We start from the raw sequence: 23,432 nt of genomic DNA on the forward strand, positions 1-23,432 counted from the left end.
CCTACTTATGTAACATTTTTTAACTTCACTGAAGAAGATTTTTAAGACATTTCGGTACAGTTGGTAGAGCAACAATTGATGTGATTTATAAGTGGTGATGGTTCATCTAAAAAGGCACATCATTAGTGTATGTCACTGTAAATCTTCAGTTAAAAGAAATATAGACATATGCTTTCATAGAAAGTATCTTATTTGTCTTATTTGAAAATAGTGTTAGCTCTAATTGTGTACTGACAAGAATATGAATGGTGGTGTAGTATGCCTTTGTTTGCATGCTTCTGCCTATATAGTGAAGAGTGTATTTAGGGTTTTCACAAACTGACTTATAGTATATTACGTTATAAGCATTTCTGGTCTGAAGGCATTAAATGAGCAAAAACAGTCCTTTCTCTCTACCCTGGGCTTAGTTTGAGAGAGTTTGTGACTCAGGTTGGTGGGTGTGGGGATGTCCAGCTGTAAGCAGCAGCATGGCTCTATTAATTTGGAAGTGTACATCAAAGCACTAAACCAACATGCTGCTGATACAAAGATAGTTCAACTTTTACACTTTATGGATTTGCCTCGTACAAGAAGAAAACAAATCTGCATTCTTTACCATTTCTATTTGTACCCTGTTCCTCTTGTTTCTTCTGGAGGAAGTGAAAGAATGAAGATAAGTTTTATGGAGAACTTTCAGTTCAGAAATTGATATTAAAAAAAACCCCCAGAGACCTGCAGTTATCACAACGAAACATTACCTTCACCAGAGAATTCAACCTTGGAATTTGACTCACATTTAGCTCTAATTCACAGGAAAAAAATGTTACTCCTAATTTTGTGCTGCGAGGGGAAAGGTGCTCCTTCTCTTTGGATCGGGTAGGAATTGTTGCCTCAAAGCCCCTGGAGTGACTATAGGAAACTGAGCGAGTACTTAGCGCACACTCCTATTTTAATACGTGGTTGAGTTCTTTCCTATCTGACGTAAGAAAAGGAACTGCAACCTAAGCAGGGATCTTCTTGCTGTGAGGTCACAATTCAGCTGGGGAGGTCAGAAGACAAAAATGTCTGGATTAAAGTTTAATCTTTGGCAAAAATCAGTTGTTGAGAAAGAGGAGAATGCGGTTTTGTGCTGACAGGAAAGAAGGTAGCATGCATGTAAGGGCATCTTTTAAAATGATTGAGTACTGTGACCACGATGAGGAGTAAACAGCAGGATTAGATTATCTCCAGTATTATTTGGCTCTTGTTTTGTGCTACTGTAGTTACAACTACTACCTCTGGCTGCTTAGCTGCAGTATTAGTAATTCTGGCCAATAACTGTTGAATTCTACATGGATTTATCTGCATTGCTTAGATCACCAGCCTAATGCTACTTCACTGTACAAAATATAAAATGAGTTTGTTTCACACAAATGTTAGCAGAAAAAGTGGAATAAGTGGTAATATGCAACAGTCTGGCCAACATGTTTGAGTTTCATTATTTAAAGCTGGGGTAAAATGGAGCTCATAAAAAGTTGGAGCCTTTGCTGAATGGAGAGGGGGGGTAGAAAAGGAAGCTGAGAAGGATTTAGCTGATGTGAAAGGGAGGGGTCTGCAACAGCAGGGAAGGAATGCACTGAGAGTTAACCGTGCACAAAGACTCCCTACTTCAAGGCAATCTAAAGTGCCATCAAAGTACATAAATGGGCCTGTGGCATCTTCAGTTCCTGCATGCCTTACTCATTGTGCTGCTTGTGCTACTGACACTCTTGGTGTTCACCAGCCCTCTTCCAGCAGGATTGCATTCAGAGCTCCTGGCAGCGACAGGAGCACACCACACAAGGGGTCATACCCTCCAAGCCTTCCAGGAAGGAGTCAAGGCAGCAGGCAGAAATATGGCAATCTAAGTAAGGTGAATTGCCAGCTCTGTAATAGAGTTGTGCGTGATCAGATTGCCTCTACTCTCCAGCACCCTTCTCTATAGCAGAGGTAATGCTTTAGCCACCAAAAATTGTGAAAGACTCAAAAGCCAAGAATTAAGATGTTTTAGTTGACAACAGAGGCAGTTACAACTGTCGTCCCAAAGTTGTCAATTACAGCTTTACCCAAGCAGACTTTTAGGAGATGATGGCTTTGATTTCTCCGTTCACTTTGCAGATTTCCAGGCTGTTTTGTTTGTTACCACCCAACCCAAGACCTAGAGCACTGTGAAGGAAAGGTCACTTGGTGTCATTAATAAATGACTCTGGCTTTTGGTAGGATGACTTTTTCAAGTAGATAACAAGTTAGTGAGCTCCCAAGTGAAAGAATTACCCCAGCTCAGTAGATTAATTCCCATGCTTCTCTCATACCTGTATTCTGTAGCTTATGTCAGGAGCTCAGTGATTACTAATGAAAGTTTGAAGCAGATACAGTAAAATCACCTTGGAAAACTGATCAAAACAAGGTTTTGCAGTTCAGAAGATGAAAATGATGAGCTTCTGATTTTTTTTTTTTTTTTTTTAATCTGAACAGAGAACTAATAAGTCAGAAATGGAGCTGAGTTTAGTTAATACAACTCAGGGCCTTGGACTATACATCATTCTTAAACTGAAAACATTACACTAAGCTTAAACCTTCAAGCTGGGGCAGGTAGATAAAGACAGAGCCTTGGATGAGATGATCCTGCAAGTAAATTGCAGACTGATGGCTAGCAAAACCCTGGCTAAGACTGTTCTTAGCAGTGATTTCCAATGATCAGTTCCTCAGAAAAGGAGATAATCTGCTCAGGCACCCTAAAGAAATCTGCAACTACTAATGATTACTGCTTTTCTTATGGCATGTTCATCCAACACTTAAAGCTGTTGAGGGTAACCCTGCGGCAGTGTTGGGAGACTGTGACAGAACTTGTTTTACTTGGTTTCTTAGAGCTGATACTGACTAACAGAGTGTTCTTTGGTAATCTTCTTGTCAGACTCACCAAGAGCTCAGCCCTTTCTTTCTAAACTTCAGAATGTGCCTTTGAACCACTACCATAGAGGGCTTCATACCCCTGCTGACATGCACAACAGTCCTCTTAACCCAAAAACCCATTCACTATTTCTAGTCATCATTTTCTACGTCACCATCCTCCCATTGGGAACACCGTGCTTCCTCTAGTATGCCTCTATTGCCTCTATCACCTTTGCAAGCATTCTTGAGACCTCCATCTAACATTGTTGATGATGCAGTGAGTCGTCGTCTTCAGGGTCCACCTGATACAAGGAAAAAGGAATCCTCACATTCTCTATGTGGCAGACACCATGCTCTTAATAGCCTAATCAAGACTGAGCATTTTGATGTGTTTGCTTCTCTGGCTGTGTCCATAAGCACACCTGAGTCCATGCCTCCAGTTCCTGAGAACTGCAAGGCTATGGCATGCAACAAATGACAGATTTTTATTGCGTTGCATGCTCTTGGTGTGGTGGCAAAACTGACAGAACGCAGGAGAGTTCCATTACCAGTACATCAGCAATGTCTTCCATCTAACAGGCATTGCCAGTGGGGTGCATACTAGCTGCAACTCAGAAGACACAGCCGCTGTTTGGGGGGGACCATTTGCACCCTTCCCCCACCAGCCTTTCAGTTGCTTTCAGTAGTGTGATTTTCACGTTTTGTTTTGGAACAAGATAGTGATGCTTGTATTCGATGTCACGTAGTGTACTTTCCAAGGCAGTAACTAGATATAAAAGCAAGCTAATTCCTGAAAACTTTTCATTTGCTTCAATAGTCTGCTGAAAGAAACTCTTGGAATCTATCATTTCCCTTTCATGGCCGTTTCTTTAAAAAAAAATAGAAAAGCAGTGGCAGGCTGCCAAGCCATGGAGCCACATAAGTATCCCAGGGCTGAGCCAAGCTGCTGCTGAAGCAATAGTAGCAGCCCCTGCCTGAGGAATGTCCTGGAGTTGCCAGAGACTTTGCAGTCTGTCCGCCTCCTGTTCCTACCACATGGCCTCCACGCCTGGCTCCACCACTAGCAGGTCACAGGTTTTCCTCGGTCCCTCAGTGTCCAGCAGACCTGAGTGCCAGGTTACCGCCACCCACTTCACCTCACTGCTTTGGAGAAAGTGGCTGCTGTGGCAGCCAGGTATCACAGTGAGCCCTTCGGCTCTCGCACTGAAATCCCACCTTGTGATCCTCTGAGATCCTCCCCTTCCCTGTGAACAGGCAATTTCCTGCAAAGGCTGTGCCTGAAAGAATGCCTTCTGGAGCCCAAATGCATTTTGTAACGTTTAACTGTTACAGTCTTTGATATGTAAGTACCAAAATAGTTTTTATTGCTCTATCGTAGCCTCTTCCTCTGAGGTCTCCCAGAGCAGAGAAAATACACAAGACATTTAACTTGCACAAGTTACGTCTAATATTTATTTCTTAGATCCTCGACTTACTATTTAATGACTTAATGAATACAAATTACTGTTAATATTATTATTATTACAGGAAAGCTGCTTATATGAGAGTGTACAACAGAGGTTGCTGTGTACAGCAGCCCTGCTGTATGGATAGTGCTTAGTGTGGATGCCAAGTTGGATATGGGCAAACAGTGTTCTTGTTGCAAACAGGGCAGATCACAGGCTGGGTTATGTCAGGAAGCAGGTGGCCAACAAATCAAGGGGCTACATCAAAAGAGGAGGGGGCCAGCAAGGGTGAGAGAGATCAATGTCCTCATCTACTCTGCCCTTGTAAGGCCCCATCTGGAGTACTGCATCCAGGTCTGAGGCCCCAGCACAAGAAAGATAGAGCTGTTAGAGCAGATCCAGAGGTTGCCATGAAGATGATGAGAGGGCTGGAGCACCTCTCCCTCCTACAAAGAAAGGTTGAAGGAGCTGGGCTTGTTCAGCCTGGAGAAGGTCCGAAGGAGACCTCATGGCGGCATTCCAGAACTTGAAGGGAAATTATAAAAAGGAGGGGGACCAGCTTTTTACACGGTCTGATAGTGATAGGACAAGGCGGAATGGCTTGAAGCTAAAAGAGGAAAGATTCAGGTTAGGTGTTAGGAAGAAATTGTTTACTCAGAGAGTGGTGAGGCGCTGGCACTGCTGCCCAGATAAGCTGTGGGTGCCCCATTCCTGGAGGTACACAGGGCCAGGTTGGATGTGGCCCTGGGCAGCCTGAGTTGGTGGGGGGCAGCCCTGCCCACAGCAGAGGGTTGGGGCTGGGTGGGCTTTGAGATCCAAGCCAAAGCATTCTGTGATTCTATGATTATCTCGCAGTGCATGATGCTGCGTGCAATATTGCTGTCCATTTCGGGGCCTCCTGATCGATGAGGTTGTTGAAAGTGTGGGATTAGTCTGAGGAGGAACAGACTATGGAGTGATCTAGTAACTGCCCAGAATTATTGGTAGGGCAGTCACACCCCTCTTGGTAGTGGCAGATGATGTAGCAGGGGCTTCAGGCCAGGCAATAGGATGAACATATTTACTAAGGGTAGCACAGGATGTGAATGGGTTGCTTAGACAGGTTGTGTGGTCTCTGTCCTTGGAGGTTTTCAAGATTCTGCTAGATGAAGCCCCATCTGCCTTGACTGAGTACTGCTACCTGTGCAGCTTCAATGGATGGATGGACAGCATCTCTAGAGGGCTCTTGTGAACATTTTTTGCAACTCAAGAGAACCCACAAAGCCTGAGGCAGCACAGGGGACCACTCACCCAAAGAATGCCCAGTTCTACTTCAGAGAATCAAATCCTCAGAGGCCCCAGGCTGTGCTGGAGGCCCCAGGACCCCGTGATGTGCTGACAGCAGCAGGGACTACACAGCAGAGCAGACAAACGTGCGCAGTGCAGATCGGGCTTTGGTTATGTAGCTCCACCATTCACACCCTGCATGAGCTGCTGTGTGTGACCCCACCTCAGCTAACTCCACGATTTTCCAGTCTGTTTTTTTTCTCAGCATGATGTGAACGAGCTGCAAGTCCCTCAGAAAAAATATTGCAAGCCCTACTAATTACCTCTCCCCCTCCTCTTTTACTACCTTCTTACCACAAAGGCAAAAGTCCTTTTATAACACAAGAGCTTATCTTATCAACTTCACTCACCAGCCCCGCAGAGCTGAAAGTTCAGTGTGGCCCAAATGCAAGTCCAGCCTGTGCCATAAGTGACATACAGGAAGGCTGGAAGAAAAGAAAACCTTATCTTCCTGTGTCTCTCACCTTGTATGCAATTAGTAGTACTTCAAGCACGTGATTACAACTAAGGACTTCTCTCTGGGAGTTCTTGGTACTGCTGAACCTTCTTACTTTTGACTTGTCTCAGGCATCCACACTGTTTCAGAGCTAGCACTCCACACTGCTCCCCCCAGGCAAACATCTCCACACATCCAGTAAGAGTTTTTGTTAGAACTTAGGGGAAACTGTAAGCAAAGAGCTTTAGAAGTGCTAGTGTGGGCTAATGCAACATCAACTAAGGCCAGGTACAGATCAGAAAAGAAAGACCTGCTTTTGTATCCTATGTCAATGGTGTCCCAGTGAGGGCCCGAGGGTCTGATCCACCATCACTGTTTGGTGTAAAACACATCTTCTCTGGACTACCATGTCATAATATTTTTTTGTTTGTGAAAATTGTTTCTACTTCAGTAACTTAGCACCTAAGTGATTCTGCAGATCAAAGATTATCTACTGCAGCAGGAAACGGAACAAAAACCTGCTGTAAGGTAGCTTGTGTGCAAGGACAGAAAGCAGCAGCGTGAATGACTGCATTACAGGTTTTCTGCACTTGCCTTTGTTTGTTCCCTCATGGAGTTTACAATGTGTTAAGCATTTAGCAGCTATCTTTTCAAGCTGCTTCTGAGTTTATGCAGCAGTTCACTGATGGCTGAAACTTCCTGCCACTCCCAGCACTGGCAGAAAGGCAAATGAAGGCGGGAGTCACACACGGTCCGATGCTGGCCAGGCCCTGCTTTCCTGGCTGCCTCCTGCAGCCTCCAGCACTGGGTGCAGGTTTGGATGCCACAGGATAAGAAGGACATAAAACTATGAGAGTGTGTCCAAAGGAGGGGCTACGAAGATGTAAGGTCTGTAGGGCATGGCGTGTGAGGAACGGCTGAGGCCCTTCGGTTCAACCCAGAGCAGAGGAGCTGAGGGGAGGTGGCTGCAGCTCCTCACAGGGAGCAGAGGGGCAGCTCTGCTCTGTGTGACAGCGACAGGGCCCGAGGGAACGGCATGGAGCTGTCAGGGGGGAGGCAGTGGGGGTTAGGGACAGGCTCTGCACCAGAGCACGGTGGGCATGGCCCACCCAGAATTTAAGACACATTTGGACAGTAGTCTCAGTTATGCAATCTAAGTTTCGGGTTGTCCCGCATCTGTCACCACCCTCTGCGGCATTTCAGGGCCAAAGCAGTGCAAGCTGCATCACTGTGTGCGTGCGTGCACTTTTTTGCTTGTGAGTCTCAGATGTGGCTGTGGAATATCTGTGCAAGTCCTTCAGTACCTCCATCTGTAATTCAGCTGAACAGCTCAGGGCTCAGCCTGCAGCTGCACTTTCACAAAGGATCGGCCTAGTTTTCCAAAGGGTCATGGAGAAGGAAACCTCCACATTGTAAAAGATGACTTCATCAGCTGTTTCTATTCAAAACATAGTGTCATAGAAGGACATTTTAAAAAACAGCAGTCTGTGGTGTCTAAAAACACCAATACTTTTTTTAATCTCAGTGGCATGGACTGTACACAGCACTGCCAGAATTCTGTTTTAGTGCATTCCGCCATCAGAAAAAATGGGGCAGTGTTGAGGGATAACAGCAAGTTTGGAATGTTTTAGCCAATTAGAAATTATTCTGCCATAGGCACGAGGCATGTATGCTCCACCACATGGAGACCCCACTGCCCCCCACTGCCCAGTACTCTGTAGGCAGTCCAGCACATGAGCAGGGGGCTCCTTGCAGCAGGGTCCGGCACTGAGGGCAGGGCTCTCATAAGGAAATCCAGAGAGTAAGCTAGAATCTGACATCCCACAGGTAAGGGCCCGTCCTCAGGTGACCTGAGAATGCTTCGGTGCCAGGCTTGAGGTACTCGCGGAGCCCCAAGGACACAGCCTTGTGCCAATAGCAGGGCATGAGGGGAGTGCCTGTGTTATCCTGTGTGTCATAGCGACTGCTGTGCGCAGAGGCTCAAAGACAACACAAGTATTTGTTGGCCTTGCTTTCCGAAGGGAAGCTTTCTGCCTAGTCTCCTGCACAGCCTCGTACACATAGCTCCACAGTAGAGCAGCCAGCAGCCATAGCTGCAGCAGCAGCAAGATGAGCAGACCTCAGGCTGGACTGCAGGACACAGGCAGAAGCACAGCCCTGCTGCTGAGGCCCACACAGACAGCATCCACCATGCTGCTGTCGTGGAGCCATAGCCCAGACACTCCAGGTTTGGGCTGCATTACAAGGAGGCCACATCCTCACCACCCTCCTGCCACAGTGTTATATGCCACAAGCAATGTGCTACACCCCTGCCAGCACCACGCTGCTAGAACACAGGCACCTCTCCTCCTGTAAACAAGTCCTTATAAGCTGTGAAGTTACTCAATATAACAGATGGTTCAGCCCTCCCATGTTGACAACATGCAGCTGTGCTTTCTTTGCACTGATGCTACTAAGTCACCAGACCTTTTCAGGGAAATAAATGGAAACTGAAGTTTTTTGAAAGAGTAGTGATGTTCTAGGTAAACAAATTATTTTCACGTAAAAATAAATCTCCCTTTTAGCAATAACTACTGCTAAGATAAACCAAAGGAAGTTTTCCCTTGTGGATGAACCCAGGCTGAACAAGGCCTCACACAAGTGAAGGTCTCCTCTGCCACAAGCAAGGCAAGTATTTAGATTCACATATCACATTTCTGAACTAACTGTACCTCAATGGTACTTATGGCAGAAGCTTTAGGTTTCTGTACCTGAAAACACACAGCAGTTAGTGCTGAGTACCTTAAGGCAACATTCCTCATCTAGGAGTATTTTCAGTTGAAATGTACTCCTATTTCAATTGTAAGCCACTTAAAGCCCTTCCTCTCCACTGTGGCATTAACACCGCATGTTGAACAGAAGAAAACAGCCCAGACTTTTGCATTAAAATACAAACTTTACAAGCACATAGTAAGTGTAGGCTCTTATATTTCAGTTTAAGACTATATAATTTTATAGAGTACCAAAATAAGCAAAGGATCAGCACTCCATACAAAGTGTTAGGTTCTTAGGAGGAAGGTAGGAGGGAGATGGAATTTAATTACACTAAGATTTTCTTTGCAAGTCTGAAGAAAATTCCATTTCAGCAAAAACAGAGTTGGGTTTATACTTCTCGTATTTCTAGTTCATTAAATAATGTTTCTTTAAAGACAACTTACATTGTTCTTGTTCAAAGTAAAGGGATGATTTAAAGCAGTATTAACAAGGAGGTGGTGCTGTTAATGTTTAATGTCAATATGCAATGTCATCTGCTATAAAGGCTAGAAGAGCAACACAACTTTATCATTACTTTCAAGGACTATTAGAAATTGACTAACATTTGAGGAAAGTTTCAAGCACACTACACTGCCTCTAGGTCTATGCTGCTGCTGGTAAGCCTCTGCAGTCTGTACACTGCTAACAGGAACTCAGCACACAAATCCCAACTCCCAGCTGCTGGCAGCAATGTTTTCACATGTACACTGTCAGGCCAACTTAGAACAGTTATGTTTCTTCCCTGACTCATGGCATTAAGATGCAGTAAGTTATTAGCTAACATTATCACTACAGTTTTACAAAAGCATAGGTCTGAACAAAACAGCAGTTAAAGCGCTCTGTTTGACTCCAGGAATAATTCTGTGACAACTCGCCTTCTCTATTCCCTGCGGTTTCCTCCTCTACTCCTTCCCTAGTTTCTATTTTACAATAAATAGATTAAGTGGATTTACATGATGCAAGTGAAACTCAGAAGTCTTCTGCCCTACACATGTAACCGTTAAGCTGTGAGATTATACACGTGATACACCTCTAACAGAGCAACCACTGGTTTAGATTATTAAAGAAACTTTTTTAAAGAAACACAAGTATTTCAGCATGTACAAAGTAATGAGTTCAGAACTGTCCAACATTGTCACTTCCATACATTCTCTTCCTCTTTATAGCCTTAAAGGGATTTAGACCTTGATGGCAACAATCCCAAAACAAGAGTAAAATGAATTTATTTTATTGCAAACAAACGTCTAGAGTTAAATTTCTCCACCCACTTTCTTTAAAGAGAAAAGGAATCAGCAGGCTAAGGAGATACACCCATTTGAGAATCGACATGATTAAAAATTAGATATAAAATGGGTGACTCACAGTTTCATTAGCTTACAAAATGGTGGAGTAACTACTACAAGCACACTAGGTATACAGTATTTTGTGGGGAAGTTATACAGACACACAGCTAACTTCATATAGATCCCATTAGACAACTGGATTTACAACAAGTTTTGTTTAATAAGAAATGGGCAAAGCCAGCTTCTTTTCAGAATCAAAATGCAGAACAAATGGAAAAGAAATTATGGTGGTGTACCTTCACAAGTTTGAGCCTCCACAAGTAACGCAACCAAGTTTTACAACTTTAAGAGCTTCTACATACACTCCACCTTCACTATTTAGCTCCAGGTTTCCTCTTCACCCCCATCTTATTGAATTCCAAATGTTACAAAAAAGTCCTAGTTTATTGCCAGAAACTTTTACCTCCCCCTTCCCTCCTCCCCACCCAAAAGCACTATAGAGAGGATGGAGTGTAATATGGAGCTTTACATTATATATTCATGAGGGCTACGAAGGAGCCTCCACACGAATCTGGTTGCTCATATTTCGATCGTATTGTGACACGACTCACGACTGTTTCTTAGAAATCGGGGTAAGTGGGGAAAAAGGAGAAAATTCTTTAATAAAAAGACACCAGGTACAAAGCAACGTTTTACTTTTGTTGTGGTAAAAAAAAAAGTCACATTTTACAGATAAAATGTAGAACCCTGAAATACTGACACATTCTCTTATCGTGCACAATGCTGAGGTTCTCTTACGAATCACTTTAAAACTGCAATTAAAAATGTACAAAAAAAAGAAAAAAAAAAATCAACCCACAAAGCTTCTAAAAAAGGAACCCGCAGGCACTTCCTCTTGTGGAATGTTTAAAAAGTTAGCCTACTAAAGAAAACAGTCGACTTCTTGTGAAGGTTTGGGAGAAATATGTATCAGTTCATTTATTTGGGTATTCAATAATATCCTTGGTGATAATGCTGACTCCATGGCTTCTGACCCCAGAATTGCTGCAATAAATGGATAAATAGTTAGTTTAACGTGTTATCACATAACACACTCCTTACAGAAAAAGTTTTTATACAGATATCTAACTCCAGGAACCTGAGATTAAAATCCTCTCAAATAGCAGCAAATTCCAAAACAACTGGAGGCAGTTACACTCACTTCACAGTAGCATCACGGAGCCAAACACTTCTTGCCATTAAGACCGATAAGCCATAGCCGATACCTGATACATCAAGCCAGATTAAGCTTTGCAGAGAGAACTATTTATAATATTACTTGGCATTAGAAGATGCTGCTATCTGGTGTTGGTTACACATTTATTTCTAAGCATTCTCAAACATCCGACGGTCAAATTAAGAGGAAGAAGTGCGGTTATTACTACTTACACCCTGCTGCCACTGGTTGTAGCCCTGAGATTGGTTTTTGTAGCCACGATTATTCCCCCTTCCTCTGAAGTTCTGCAAGAGGACAACAGTTTTGAGCCACCTCATCCATGCAGACTTTTCAGAAATACAACAATTCTTCTACTGCCACCAAAACATCATGTTATACCCAATCTTTCAAATACCAGTATCAGGTCTGGGTTAAAACAACAACGTAATACCAAACGCCCGTCTCTTTAAGCTGCTGCTTAAAACTTGGCTGTTCCGTGCTGGTGGATTTACCCCAGACTCAGACTACTGTTGCCAATGGTCCGGAAAGCTGGCTAATCCAGTTTTGACTCACCCTATATCCAGCTACTAAACTGCCACTAGGACAACTAAAAATACTAGAGCTTGCCTATTTTTAGTTAGGAAAGACTGTAGTTGCTACAAGGATGTTATCTGATCGGACAAAAGGATATGGGTCATACAACTTAAAATAGAAGAGTTAAGTCACAAAACTTTAAATAAAACCTACAGTATAAGAGACTCCTTGATATTGGTAGATAGAATACTGCATTTCCTGTTTGTATTAGACAAACCTGTGCCATGTTTATTAGCTTGGGCTCCATCTGCTGGCTCTTCTGTAATCAAATTTACTGTTTTCAAGTACTTTCACTGATACTGTGACAGTTTAAGACTGAGACTAGTATGTCTTTGATAGTTTGACATAAGATGTCACAACAAAGACTCTACAGAGCTATTTTCAGAAAATTCTTTAAATGACTTCACCTTCAACACTGATGCACTCTGACCTTAAGGTCAAACAACGCTTACTGATGTTGTAGGTCAGAAGCCACAGGGGAATGAAACAACTTATTAGCATAGCTGTTCCTATATGGACTTTTGCACACCTTTGCAGTATCAAAAGCAATGCCCAGCTCTAAGTTAAACTCAAACTGTTGGACTATAAACCAGACTTAAGCATGAACTGCATGGGGCAACTCTACAGTCTGTCACAGAAACTCAGACTACGAACTGCTTTACCATGGAACAGAAACCCTAACAATCTTCAGCTTTAGCAGGACTAAGTCTTACTAGGAAACCACTGCATCAGTGTTAGCTCTTCTTAGGGCTCTAGGCATGTACTCTTAGCTGGAAAGTTAGATCTTTTGCTATGGAACTAAGTGTACTAAGCTTGCCATTATCCACAGCTAACAAGTCTTTCAGCAAGAGAACATTAATCCAGAGTACTGCATATCAACTAGTAACTCCCCCATCAAAAGCATTACCTGGTTGTAGTTTCCCCTGTTGGGCATTCCACCTCTGTTATAGTTTCCTCTGTTTGAGTAGCCACCTCTGCTAGGAAAGACAGGGCCACGAGGATAAGGATAGCCAATGGCACCGCTGCTGCCGCCACCGCCACCACCTCCTCCACCACCACGCTGTGGCATATTGCCTCCCCTCCTGTTGTATCCACCTCGATTGCCTGGGACTGCAGAGAAAACGTTTGCTTGATTCAAGTAACTGTCAGGTCTTAAGTATTTCTCACATAGAAAAAAATAGCTCAAAACAGAGACTCTTAATGAAGGTGAAAAAACAAGATGCCAACATTCATTGCAAAAGTTCCGATGCAAAGATTTCAACATAACCTTTTTTCCATGATGATGGATCACTTTCACCAAGTGATGTAAGGGTACAAAATACCCTCATAAAATGGCATTTGACACAGGGAAGCACTAAATCTACAGTAAGAACTTAAACTGTACCTCAAACTACACAATGTAATTTTTTGTGATCCTCAGTTGTAACACATCAGAAAATTAGCTTTGCACTAAAGGTCAGGCTATTAAAAACTTACCGGAGCCAAAAATCTACATTACTGTCACATAATGGTTGCAATTCAACTAGGACAAGCTTTTCTTTTTCTTATTTTTGCAAAGTATCTGTTGTCCCCAAAATTCATACACTTATTTCTAGGCTCACCTCCTCCTCTGAAGTTGCCACGCATGTTGAATCCTCCACGCCCCCTCTGCCCTCTATTAAACTGATTTTTATTGCTCTTCTTGTTTTTCTTTGAGCCAGTGTTCTGCTTCTTTTCTGGCGGAAGAGATTTCTTACTTTCTTCTTTATATTGTTCCAAGAGTTTCTGAGCTTCTTCTTTTTGCAACTCTACATAGATTATTTCATCAAAACATTCTGCTACCTCTGGCAGTGTGAAGTTCCCTATAATTGCAAAAACACTGAGTATTCAGCATCTCCATTCAGCTACAATTCAAGCTGTATTTTTAAATACCTTTCTCTCATTCTTCCTCCCACCCCCAACATTCTCTCAGCATAGGGACAAAATTACGTAATTTGAGCAGTAAAGAAAGGTAAGAGTGACAAAAGAAATAAAAGGGTCTCCATGGAGTTACCAGTACTGTTCCAAACCTTGAAAGCATTCTGCCTATGCTTTTTTTTTTTCTTTTATAAGCCTCCACTCACAACATCAGTTTCTGCCAAATATGTCACTTAAATAGGGCACTTTATGCCAAGACAGCTTTGTGCATCTGCATGAAGCATATCAGCATAAATGAGTAGTGTTAAGGACTGCAGCAGAGGGAACACAATATAGTGTTGTCCTACAAGTTACAATAGTCTTCCAGTTTTGTTTAAGTACAGCTGTTTAAGATAACGTAGATTTTTAGATTTCAGGTTTACTTAATCCTTTAAGCAGATATTCAGCATCCTAAAACACAGTATAGGATTATGTTCCATGCCTTTCATTTTGAGAACTGCATGCTCTGGAAGATCTTTTCCCTCCACCTCTGCCTTCTTTTGTGTTCTTTGCTTGTAGTCTTCATCTTTTGGGCAAACAACAACTGCTTTGCGCTGGAAGCCTGCAAACAGGCACATTTTTCTCCTCTGCGCAGCTGCAGACACATTTGTCTGAAAAAAATGCAGTAACTTACTACACGTAGCTGTCATTGTAAGAGTTAAGGAAGTCAACTTATGGTGTATAGACTTCACCTCTACAAGAGCTTGCATTGAAGTTTACAAATAACTGGATATAAAGAAGCTGCATAATGCAAAGTTACGAACGAACGAGCTCATATCAAAGTGTTACACTATTCCTCCCACATCCCAAAGAAGTTCAGAAAAGCATTTGTAGTAGCATCTCAACTTTGCGCATTAAGTCAGCAAGTGAAACAACCGCTATTAAAATATAACTTTAATCCCACTTAAATACTACATTACAGCCTAGAGCAAAATTCCTTAACAAGTTTTTACTGAAGCTTCTACCTGATCCAAAATGAAATTCCGCTTCTTACGAGCTGCAATCTCAATGAATTTTCCAAGACACTGTGGAGCTCGCTGCAACAGTGTGTTCAGTTTCCCAGTGTCTGCCATCTGCCGTTTAAAACCTGCAACCTATAGAAATTGGAGTTATAGCAGATCCAACCCATACAACTGACATTTTGCTTCAACGAATTTATCTTCCAGTGGCTTCAAGACCACAAATACAAGCTTCTGATTCAATTTCTTTACTAACAAGGAATTTGTGTGAATTGACACAGCTGAATCTAAGGTATGCTCATTGTACTACTGATTCAAAGCTGCTGTACTGAGGACAACAAATGGGTAAACATCAATGACTTATTGATACTTATTACAAAAGAAACTTCAGAATCTGGCTGTGCTGTGCATAACAAGTAGCTCAGTCCGGTAACATCTTTAACAGTCACAATCAAATAATGATCATGTGTTTCTTAGATTACTTAGATTGAAGGGAACTCCCTGGCACCCACAGACCTTGGATTTACAGCAAGTCTTCAAACAATCTACTTACCATCATTTTGTCCATAATAGTATTAGTCCCAAGAATGTTGTATTTCCCAGGATTTGCTGCTGCATGTTTAGTTACCCATGTAGTCTTGCCAGCTCCAGGCAATCCAATCATCATCACCACCTATTACAACATGTTCCATATTTGAGATGCTAGCTCAAGATAATATTTAGTAAGCAACTTAGCCTAGCAAACCCAATAGAAATCTAATATGGAGAGAGTCACACGTTACTCAGTATTAAAGTCTTCAAACAAAAAGGTGAATTTTCTATAACGGCTTAAAAATCCAACGATTCCATTCATCTCCCCTCAACAACTTCTGAGATAACCAGGAATCTTACCTCACAATCTTTCTTTTGCTCAGGTCCCTTTGGTCCTCGAACCCGATCTTCCAGGGGGACCTTCTGGATGAAGGTATACTCTTCAGGTACAGGAAAGTAAGGTTCATCTTTCTGACCAAAGTTGAACTCAACTGCACAGTTATGGCAGAGAACATGTGGAAAGAGCGGGCGCCCATCAAGAACTTCCTTACTAATTTTGAATGCAACACCAAGCTCTTGTCCGTTCTTGGAATATGAGAGCTCCACTTCATCACCATCAAAATTCTGTTTTACAGACAAAGCATTAGTTTGTGTAAAAATATTCACGTTGCATTGTTAAGGTGCATTAACTGTTTCACCATATTAACTGCGTTTATTTAGCTTTTATAATACCACTATTAAACAAAGTAATTCCTTACACTGGGAGACAGTCTTTAAATGTCAATGATCATGTTAAGGTGTGATCGTTTTTTTTTAAAGCCTTGAAAAACATGAAAAAGGTTGACAGCAGCCACTGCTGATCATACACGCTACTTCTACCTTCTCAATGTACTAAACAACTTGTCTGTCTTCAAGTTTTCCTGGATTTGATCTACTGCTTCTCACATCAAAGCAGCCTGAAAATTAAAGGATGTTTTTCCTCAAGAGAATACTTAAGAGAAAACTTACAGCAAAACATCCAATCACATCATTTTCATCAAACTTCTCACCAAAGTCTTCAGTCTCACAATTGCATGTCTTTATTCCTTTTAGAGAATATCCGTAAGAAAATTCTTCTTCACCTGAAGAAGAAATTTCAACTTATTAAAAATATGTATTTTCTGTTGAGAAATGCAATCATTTTACAATTACTTAAGTGAACTGCTGTTCAGAATATTTCCATTGATGCCAAAACAAGCTATCACCCCCAGAATAGCTACAGCTGTTTCTTGCATTGAAGAATTCAATACTCTCATTTAAAATTGAACAGCAGCATTTTCCTCACCCTAACCTTAAAAGCTTTATGCTACTGGTTCTAGATTCTTGGTGACAAAATGCTGAAACTCTAGCTAAAGACACGAGTAAGTATTCTTAAACTCTGAAGACCTGTGCATCAGTATACCTGTAACGCAGTTAGTCAGAAGGGCACTTCTGAATTAAGTCTCCAGCAGCACTTACCCCTCCCCATTTTAAAGGGAGTTTAGCAGACATTCAGCCTATGCGACAGCTGAGGATGAAGCTGCAAGGAACAAGCTAACAGCAAGTGTCAAACACAAGAACTCAGATGGAATTTAAGTACTTATAACTAGAAAGTTGCTGGTATCAGAATGTCCATATTCATACACATTTTCCACAGACATATCTCATCAGCAGCTATTAGTTAAGAATACCATAATTTTCTCCCCTTTATCTACTGAAGTTGTTGTTTGTTGTTCCAGCTCCTTTTAGAAAAAAGATTTCTGCCCATCAACTCCAAGAGAATAGTAATTATCTGCAAATTTTTCTTGCTTGAGTAAGCCTTATAATCACAAAACAGAAGTAATAAAAAAGCCATTGCAATTTATGACACTACACGTAAATCCTTAAAGACTTCCTTAAAGTTTTAAGGAATGTTTTTCACAACCCACATAGAGAGAATTAATTCTCAAATCACATATTTCTAAAAATCTTGAACAGTTAAGCTTGTTTGTCCCAATAATAAATTCCCACAATGTCCAGTGAATAACTCAAGACCCCTTTCCAAAACACATGGACTACAATCATTGAGTTTCACAGCCACTTTTCTCTAAGCCAGAAGGAAAACTTCAACCACACAGACAATACATAACACAGAATGAAATAAATACTTGAGGTCTTACCAAGCAACATTCCACTTGTGTTCAGTGACCAGCCAACTCGCACCTCATGTATATCAATGTCTTTTGTATACAGGTGTTTAACAGGAATCTTTTCTGTAACCTAGTTTTAAATTATTCATTAAAGTTATGTTGTGTTTTTTAAGACTCCGACAAGAAAGAATCAACATAACATCCAGAACCTTTATTCTCTGGTTACATCTTTACAAGTCTGAACTATTTTTATTATTATTATTATTATTTTTGCTTAAATACAAGAGTGAAGCACATCTGTGAAATCACAAACCAGTCACTAAACATTCAAGTCTCTGACTGATAGAGATGCAAGACATCGTATACCTTCAGAGCATTTAATCATAGCACTCTCTTGGTAGTCACAAATATCAACCCCCTTGATAGCATATTAAAATTACAGCCTACAAGGAATATATCCTTATCAATTAGAAGCTCTGCTACAACTTTGGGATTAACAACAAATTTCTTTGCCAGTGAAGTGTGGTATGAGATGAAAACACCGTTCTGGACAGAGCTGGGGAAATACTACACTCATCCCTTTCCCAGAGAAAGCAGAGATCCTGGGCAAGTTGCCAACTACCAAACAACATAACCAGATTCAAAAATCTCACCCAAGAGCATTGCAAGCTGAAGGCAACCAGCTCTTCCTCTAATTGCATTTTATAAAACATCACCAAAATGAAGTGGGAAAAAAAAATTACATGGCCGTTACGCCACCACTTTTCACAAATATTTGAGTCACGTGACCAAGGAAAAGCTTAAAAAGAAACAGGGCATTAAATACAATGTTTCATGTTATTGTCCTCCCAAAGTTATAGTCACCAAGGAATGGGATCACCACCAACTTAATGTTACCAGTTAGATTTGGAAGCAGTGGAAGAAGTGAACAGAATAAGCACATACCCACATACATCCTAACCAAATAAGGCTTTAATGCCCTTCAAAATAAAAATATTTGGCTTTGTGACTCCTGATTTTCTTCCCTTACAAGTGGGGGGAATCTGTTTCTTGTAAGGCTGATTCTCTTCTCCATTCCAGCCCTCTAAATTCAAGAGCCCAGCTAAATACTCACACTTCTGTGTAAATAAGGCAAAATTATTCAGGTTGGAAGGGACTTCTGCAGGTCAGCTACCAAACTCCCTCAATATTTTGTTTCTGTCATTATTTTTGGAAGATCTGAACTTCCTGTAATCTTCACAAAGTACACACAAGTGAGCTTCTGACTATTATTTTAATTCTATATGTTTTGGTGCATTGAAGTGCCATCTAAAATTCTTGGTTCAAAACTACATGAAGTTATACGTTCATGTCATGTGCAACTTTCTTTTCACATCAAGTTCTTAAAAAAAGCAGATTCACAAATTAAGACATCTCTCATTGAGAGCCATTTCTCAGCCTCGTTACAGAATGCTTTCTTTAAGATGCAAGACTGAAACAAAGCATAAAGAGTAAAATATTTAGCTACCCAAAACAGCCTCCCACAAAAAATTTAAGTCTTACCTTCATCTCAAAGCAGACTTTGCCTTTAGAAACTCCATAGGAAGCTCTCCCCCCAGCCCAAAGGAAAGCAAAGCTTTCCATGGTCAGTGAGGAAGCACTAAACCGGTCTCTTGAGATTTTAAAATGCAGGTCACAGTTATCTGTTGACAAAAACCGTTGTGTACTTCAGTTAAGAAAAACAAAACAAAACACACCACCAAAAAACAACAAAACACAACTTTCCAATTTCATGCATTAAAAGTCATTTCAGTTTTCCAATGTGATTTTAGGACAAATAGCTGCCATTTGGCAAATGCTAACCATCTTTTAGGAAAGGAACTGAACACATGTCAAAAAACTGAGGACAACACAACTAATAGCAAAGATGATTTGCAAGGTGCCATCTTCCACCATTAAGTTCCCAGGCTTTTTTTCCCCCCCCATCTGCCTGAACACTTGGCTTCCATCTCACTTATCTCAACCTTTTTTTGTCAGTTACTCAACGCAGAATATCTGGAATACACATGATGCTCTTTGAGCTACTTGCTAGATACCTTTTTGCAAAGCCTTACTCCTTGTGTCTGAAAGCAGTTAAATGCAAACACAGGTATTTTTGTTTAAGTACTGCAAGTAGTACCGTGGTCTTCAGGAGACATACAGTCCTTTAGCAAGTCCAATTAGATTAAGCCAATAAAATAAAGTCAGTTAAGTGCAGATAAGCACACAGCGCGGGATAAGTGAGCTCATTTTGTGTAAAGAAAAACAACAAAAAACAACCCAACCAATCACAATCTCAGCATGAACTCAACTATCATTTTGAGAGAACCCTAGGAACTTTAAATGGAACCTTTGTTACATAGACATCCTTCAGGGCTGCTGCACTGTAAAGTTTCAAGTTTATCTTCCAGTAGCTTTAAAAATGACAACTTAAAGTGGTAACATGAGGTGCAGGATATGGCACTTGAATTCCCCAGAGTAAGGAATCCACAGAAGAAACTCTGAACCTATTTAACAGTTACAGGAAAGGTGTAAAATTAGCAACCAGAGTTATCTTCTGCCCTAGCAGAAAGTCTGTATGATGCCCAAGCACACCAAAATGCAGTTGTCCCTGCATTTTATTACTGGCAATTCTCAAACAGGAGATCTTGTTTGCACAAAGCCATCTGCAGCTATAGTTAGGTCTTGAGCATTCCTGTTAATACTTCTAATTGTTGCAGGAAAACCAAACAAAAAAGATCTGAAGAATAAAACAGCGTAGGTTACTTTTAAAGCAACACACAAGAAAAGAATTTCTGGTCAAAATGCTCTTCAGAGACACAAGTAAAAGCAGCACTTCAGAGCACTAAACCTCTTATAGGTCTGGATTGTGACAGTCAAAAAAGAGAGCCAAGCTGTTACACAATTCACTCTTTAAGGCTGTGGTTGACTGGGTGCTTCCAACAGCCTGCTGATACTTTCAGTTACAGTATGTCCATAACAGAACTTTCTACTAGATACAATAATCACAAGTAGCAACTAGTCAGTTATTGGGAGAGCTAAGAACTCCCACAAAGATGGCTACTCACCAAGTTAGCAGCTAGAAGATAATGGCACATTCAGCAAAATACGTGGCTGTAAACTAATGCCTCCTTCCATTTCAAAACATTTCTCAGGAAGAGAAAACCTGAAACTACTAGCAAATATGCCAAATGAAGCCAAAACTTAAGGTCTCATTTCACGGCATTTTAAGAATCCAGCAAGTCAGTGCATTACCTGAAGTTTTTAATTCTGCACTAACTTCTCATACTTACCCAAAAGAACAAGATTTTACCCTGGTCATGGTATACCACAGTAGTACTTACACAAATCACCTCCACACCACCTCCAACTCTCAGAATACATGAATGGGTCATTTATTTTTTCTAGAAGACTTAAGCTGATTGATTGTTAAATTTCTCAGAAAACAGCAGAAGAAACTCATAACTTGCTGACACATAAATAAGACTAGCATAACTACTATTGGTACTTTAAGGGAGAAGATGATGTACATCGTTATCAATTTCTCAAGTTGTTTCAAGCATCATCTATACATACTGAACACTCAGTCAATTTTTCCATATGCAAGACTAGTATTTCATTTAAAATTTCTTCAGCAAATTATTATATAAAAATTTAGCTGCATATTGTTAATATGAAGGCTCGTGTACCCTTTTGTATGCTAAGACTGAAGGAACAAACATCTCTATGCTGCTTAGTAATGCAAGTCACCAAACATTTTACTCTACATTTCTGAAATATGGGGCTCTAAGATTAAAGACAATACTGTATCTTTGCAGACCAAAGGAAAGCACGGGTACTCACAGGTATCAAGACACACCACTGTGTCATCAAAGTGTTCATCTTCTTCTTCAACGGGTGGTTGAGGGGACTTGGCCCTAAGGAAAAAAAAAAAAGCGAAGACTGAAGCCAGGCATTCTCCCAGGGCAAGAGAAGAGTTTTTTAGAGTAAGCCCATCTTACCTCTCCTCATTGATAAAATGGTGCCCAGCATGGAAAACTTATTTACCTGCTGTACTTATTTTCTTCAATGTATTCAAAATATCCTCGGCCGTGGTCTTCACGTGGTCTCTTGACGCCCCTCTTTTTCTCACCAGGTTTTTGTTCTGTTTTGCCATCTCCTGTAACAAAATCAATGATCTTTAACACCAGGAAGGAACTCTTCAGTTGGAAATAAAATCTGATAACAACGCTTTCGACTTCGGAAAGCGCAAGAGCACCTACGGCAAAACAATAGCAGCCCACGGAAGAATCCCGTTTTTCACTATAATAATAATAACATCGTATCAAGTTTTCTCCGGGGACTCAAAACCCATCCGCTAAACCACCCCGAACCGCGACCACCGAAGCACCGCGAGGCCGAGCGAAAGCCCGGCCCGCAGCCGTGCGCAGCGCCGAGGAGCGGACACAAAGCGGCGCGGCGCCACCCGGCCCGCACCCCGCCGCCTCCAGGCCGCCCGCAGGGGCGCGGCGCGCCAGAGCACGACGGCGCCGCCTCTCGGCCGCCGTGCGCGGCGGGAGCTCCGCGCGGGGCCGCCAGGCCGCCTGCGGGGCAGGGATTCCGCCTCCGCCCGCCTCCATTGTACCAAGCCTTCCCAGCGCCATCCCGCGGAGCCCCGGCCGGAAGTGACGTCACGCCGCCCGGCGCTCCTTAGCACAATACAGCGCGCCCCAGCGGCCCCTCGGCGCCCGCCCCTCCCCCCGCCGGTCCCTTCCCCGCTCCCGCCCCTCCTCCCCCCGCCCCGCGAACGGCCCCGCTCCCTAGACCCCCGCCCCCCGCGGGGCTCCAGACCCCGCGCGGCCTCGAGGGGACCACGCGGCGAATGGGCGGTAAAAGCCTCCCCCCCATCCCCTTCGCCCTCTCTCCCGAGGCGCCCGCTCGCGCCCCGGAAACCGCCCTGCCGCCCGTTGCCCCGCTCCTCGCGGCCGGGGGGGATTAACGGCTCCCTCCCCCCTTCCCGCCGCGCACACTCACCCCCGGCGGCCTGGGCTCCGGGGCGGCCTCCGCCGCCGCCGCCTTCCGCTTTCTTCTGCTGCTGCTGCTGCTTGGCGGGGCCGGCCGGGCCGGCAGAGGCAGCCGCCGCGGGTCCCGAGGCGCCGGCAGTGCTCTTGCCCGGGGCCTCCTTGGCGGCGGCGCGCGGGGCGAGGAGCGGCGGAGGCTGCTGCTGGGGCGGTTGCTGGGCCTGGGGCTGCTGCTCCCCGTGCCCGTTGGCGTCCCCGGCCGCGGCCTCCTCCTCGTCGGCCAGCTCGTCCTCCCCCTCCTGGAAGCCCTGGTCGTCTCCGTTTTCGTCCTCCTCCTCCTCCTCTTCCTCCTCCTCGCCGCCCGCCTCCTCTTCCATCGGGCCGCCCCCGGCCCCCGCCCGCTCGCCGTTCTCTTCGCCCAGCTCCATGGGGTCGCCATCGGCGGCCTCCAGCCCTTCCTCGTCGTCGTCCTCCGCCGCCGAGGCCGCGGCCTGGTCGAGGCCTCCCCCCTGGCGGAGCTGCGCGGCGCCGCCGCCGCTCTCGGCCGCCTCCCCCTCCATGCTGCCGTTGCCAGGCTCAGCCGCGCTGCTGGCGGGGCCCCCCCCGCCGGCCTCCTGGTCCAGCGCGGCCTGGAGCCGCTCCATCAGGTCGGCCTTGAGGCCCTTGTCGGAGAGGCGCCGCTTTTTCAACTCCTCCTTCAGCTCCGACACCTTCAGCTTCTTCACGTTGACGGGCGAGCAGCTCATGGCGGCGGCGGCGGCTCGATCCCTGGGCGGCGCGCGGGCGGCTCTGGGCTCGGGCGGGCGTCGGCGGCTCTGGGTCGAGGCCCCGGCGGGAGGCGGTGGGCGGGTGGCGCGGCTGGTTCGTGCGGCTGCGGCAGC

At 43.5% G+C, this 23,432-nt stretch overlaps 1 protein-coding gene across 1 annotated transcript; it reads right to left on the reverse strand.

Annotated features, from left to right (window-relative positions):
* Window positions 1-10,372: 10,372 nt before the first annotated feature.
* HNRNPU (heterogeneous nuclear ribonucleoprotein U) lies at window positions 10,373-23,331 on the reverse strand. The gene is made up of 14 exons (XM_042881084.1): window positions 22,565-23,331; window positions 21,599-21,710; window positions 21,395-21,468; window positions 19,076-19,215; window positions 17,564-17,663; window positions 16,395-16,507; window positions 15,747-16,010; window positions 15,409-15,528; window positions 14,862-14,990; window positions 14,339-14,507; window positions 13,563-13,802; window positions 12,869-13,071; window positions 11,601-11,672; window positions 10,373-11,216 (listed from the first exon to the last, which is right to left on the reverse strand). Exons 1-14 carry the CDS (start codon window positions 23,295-23,297, stop codon window positions 11,163-11,165), a joined length of 2,523 nt encoding a protein of 840 aa, XP_042737018.1. The 5' UTR covers window positions 23,298-23,331; the 3' UTR covers window positions 10,373-11,162.
* Window positions 23,332-23,432: the final 101 nt, after the last annotated feature.

The sequence above is a fragment of the Lagopus leucura genome, unplaced genomic scaffold (assembly GCF_019238085.1).
Source record: "Lagopus leucura isolate 7727_CA_CO unplaced genomic scaffold, USGS_WTPT01 Super-Scaffold_73, whole genome shotgun sequence".
NCBI classification, from domain to species: domain Eukaryota; kingdom Metazoa; phylum Chordata; class Aves; order Galliformes; family Phasianidae; genus Lagopus; species Lagopus leucura.

Coding starts and splice junctions, on each gene's coding strand:
- HNRNPU (XM_042881084.1), bottom strand. CDS start 23,297: ATGAGCTGCTCGCCCGTCAACGTGAAGAAGCTGAAGGTGTCGGAGCTG. Junction 16,011..16,394: donor ATGTGATTGGATGTTTTGCT/GTAAGTTTTCTC, acceptor TCTGTAAAACAG/AATTTTGATGGTGATGAAGT. Junction 13,072..13,562: donor TGGCAACTTCAGAGGAGGAG/GTGAGCCTAGAA, acceptor TTTTCTCTGCAG/TCCCAGGCAATCGAGGTGGA.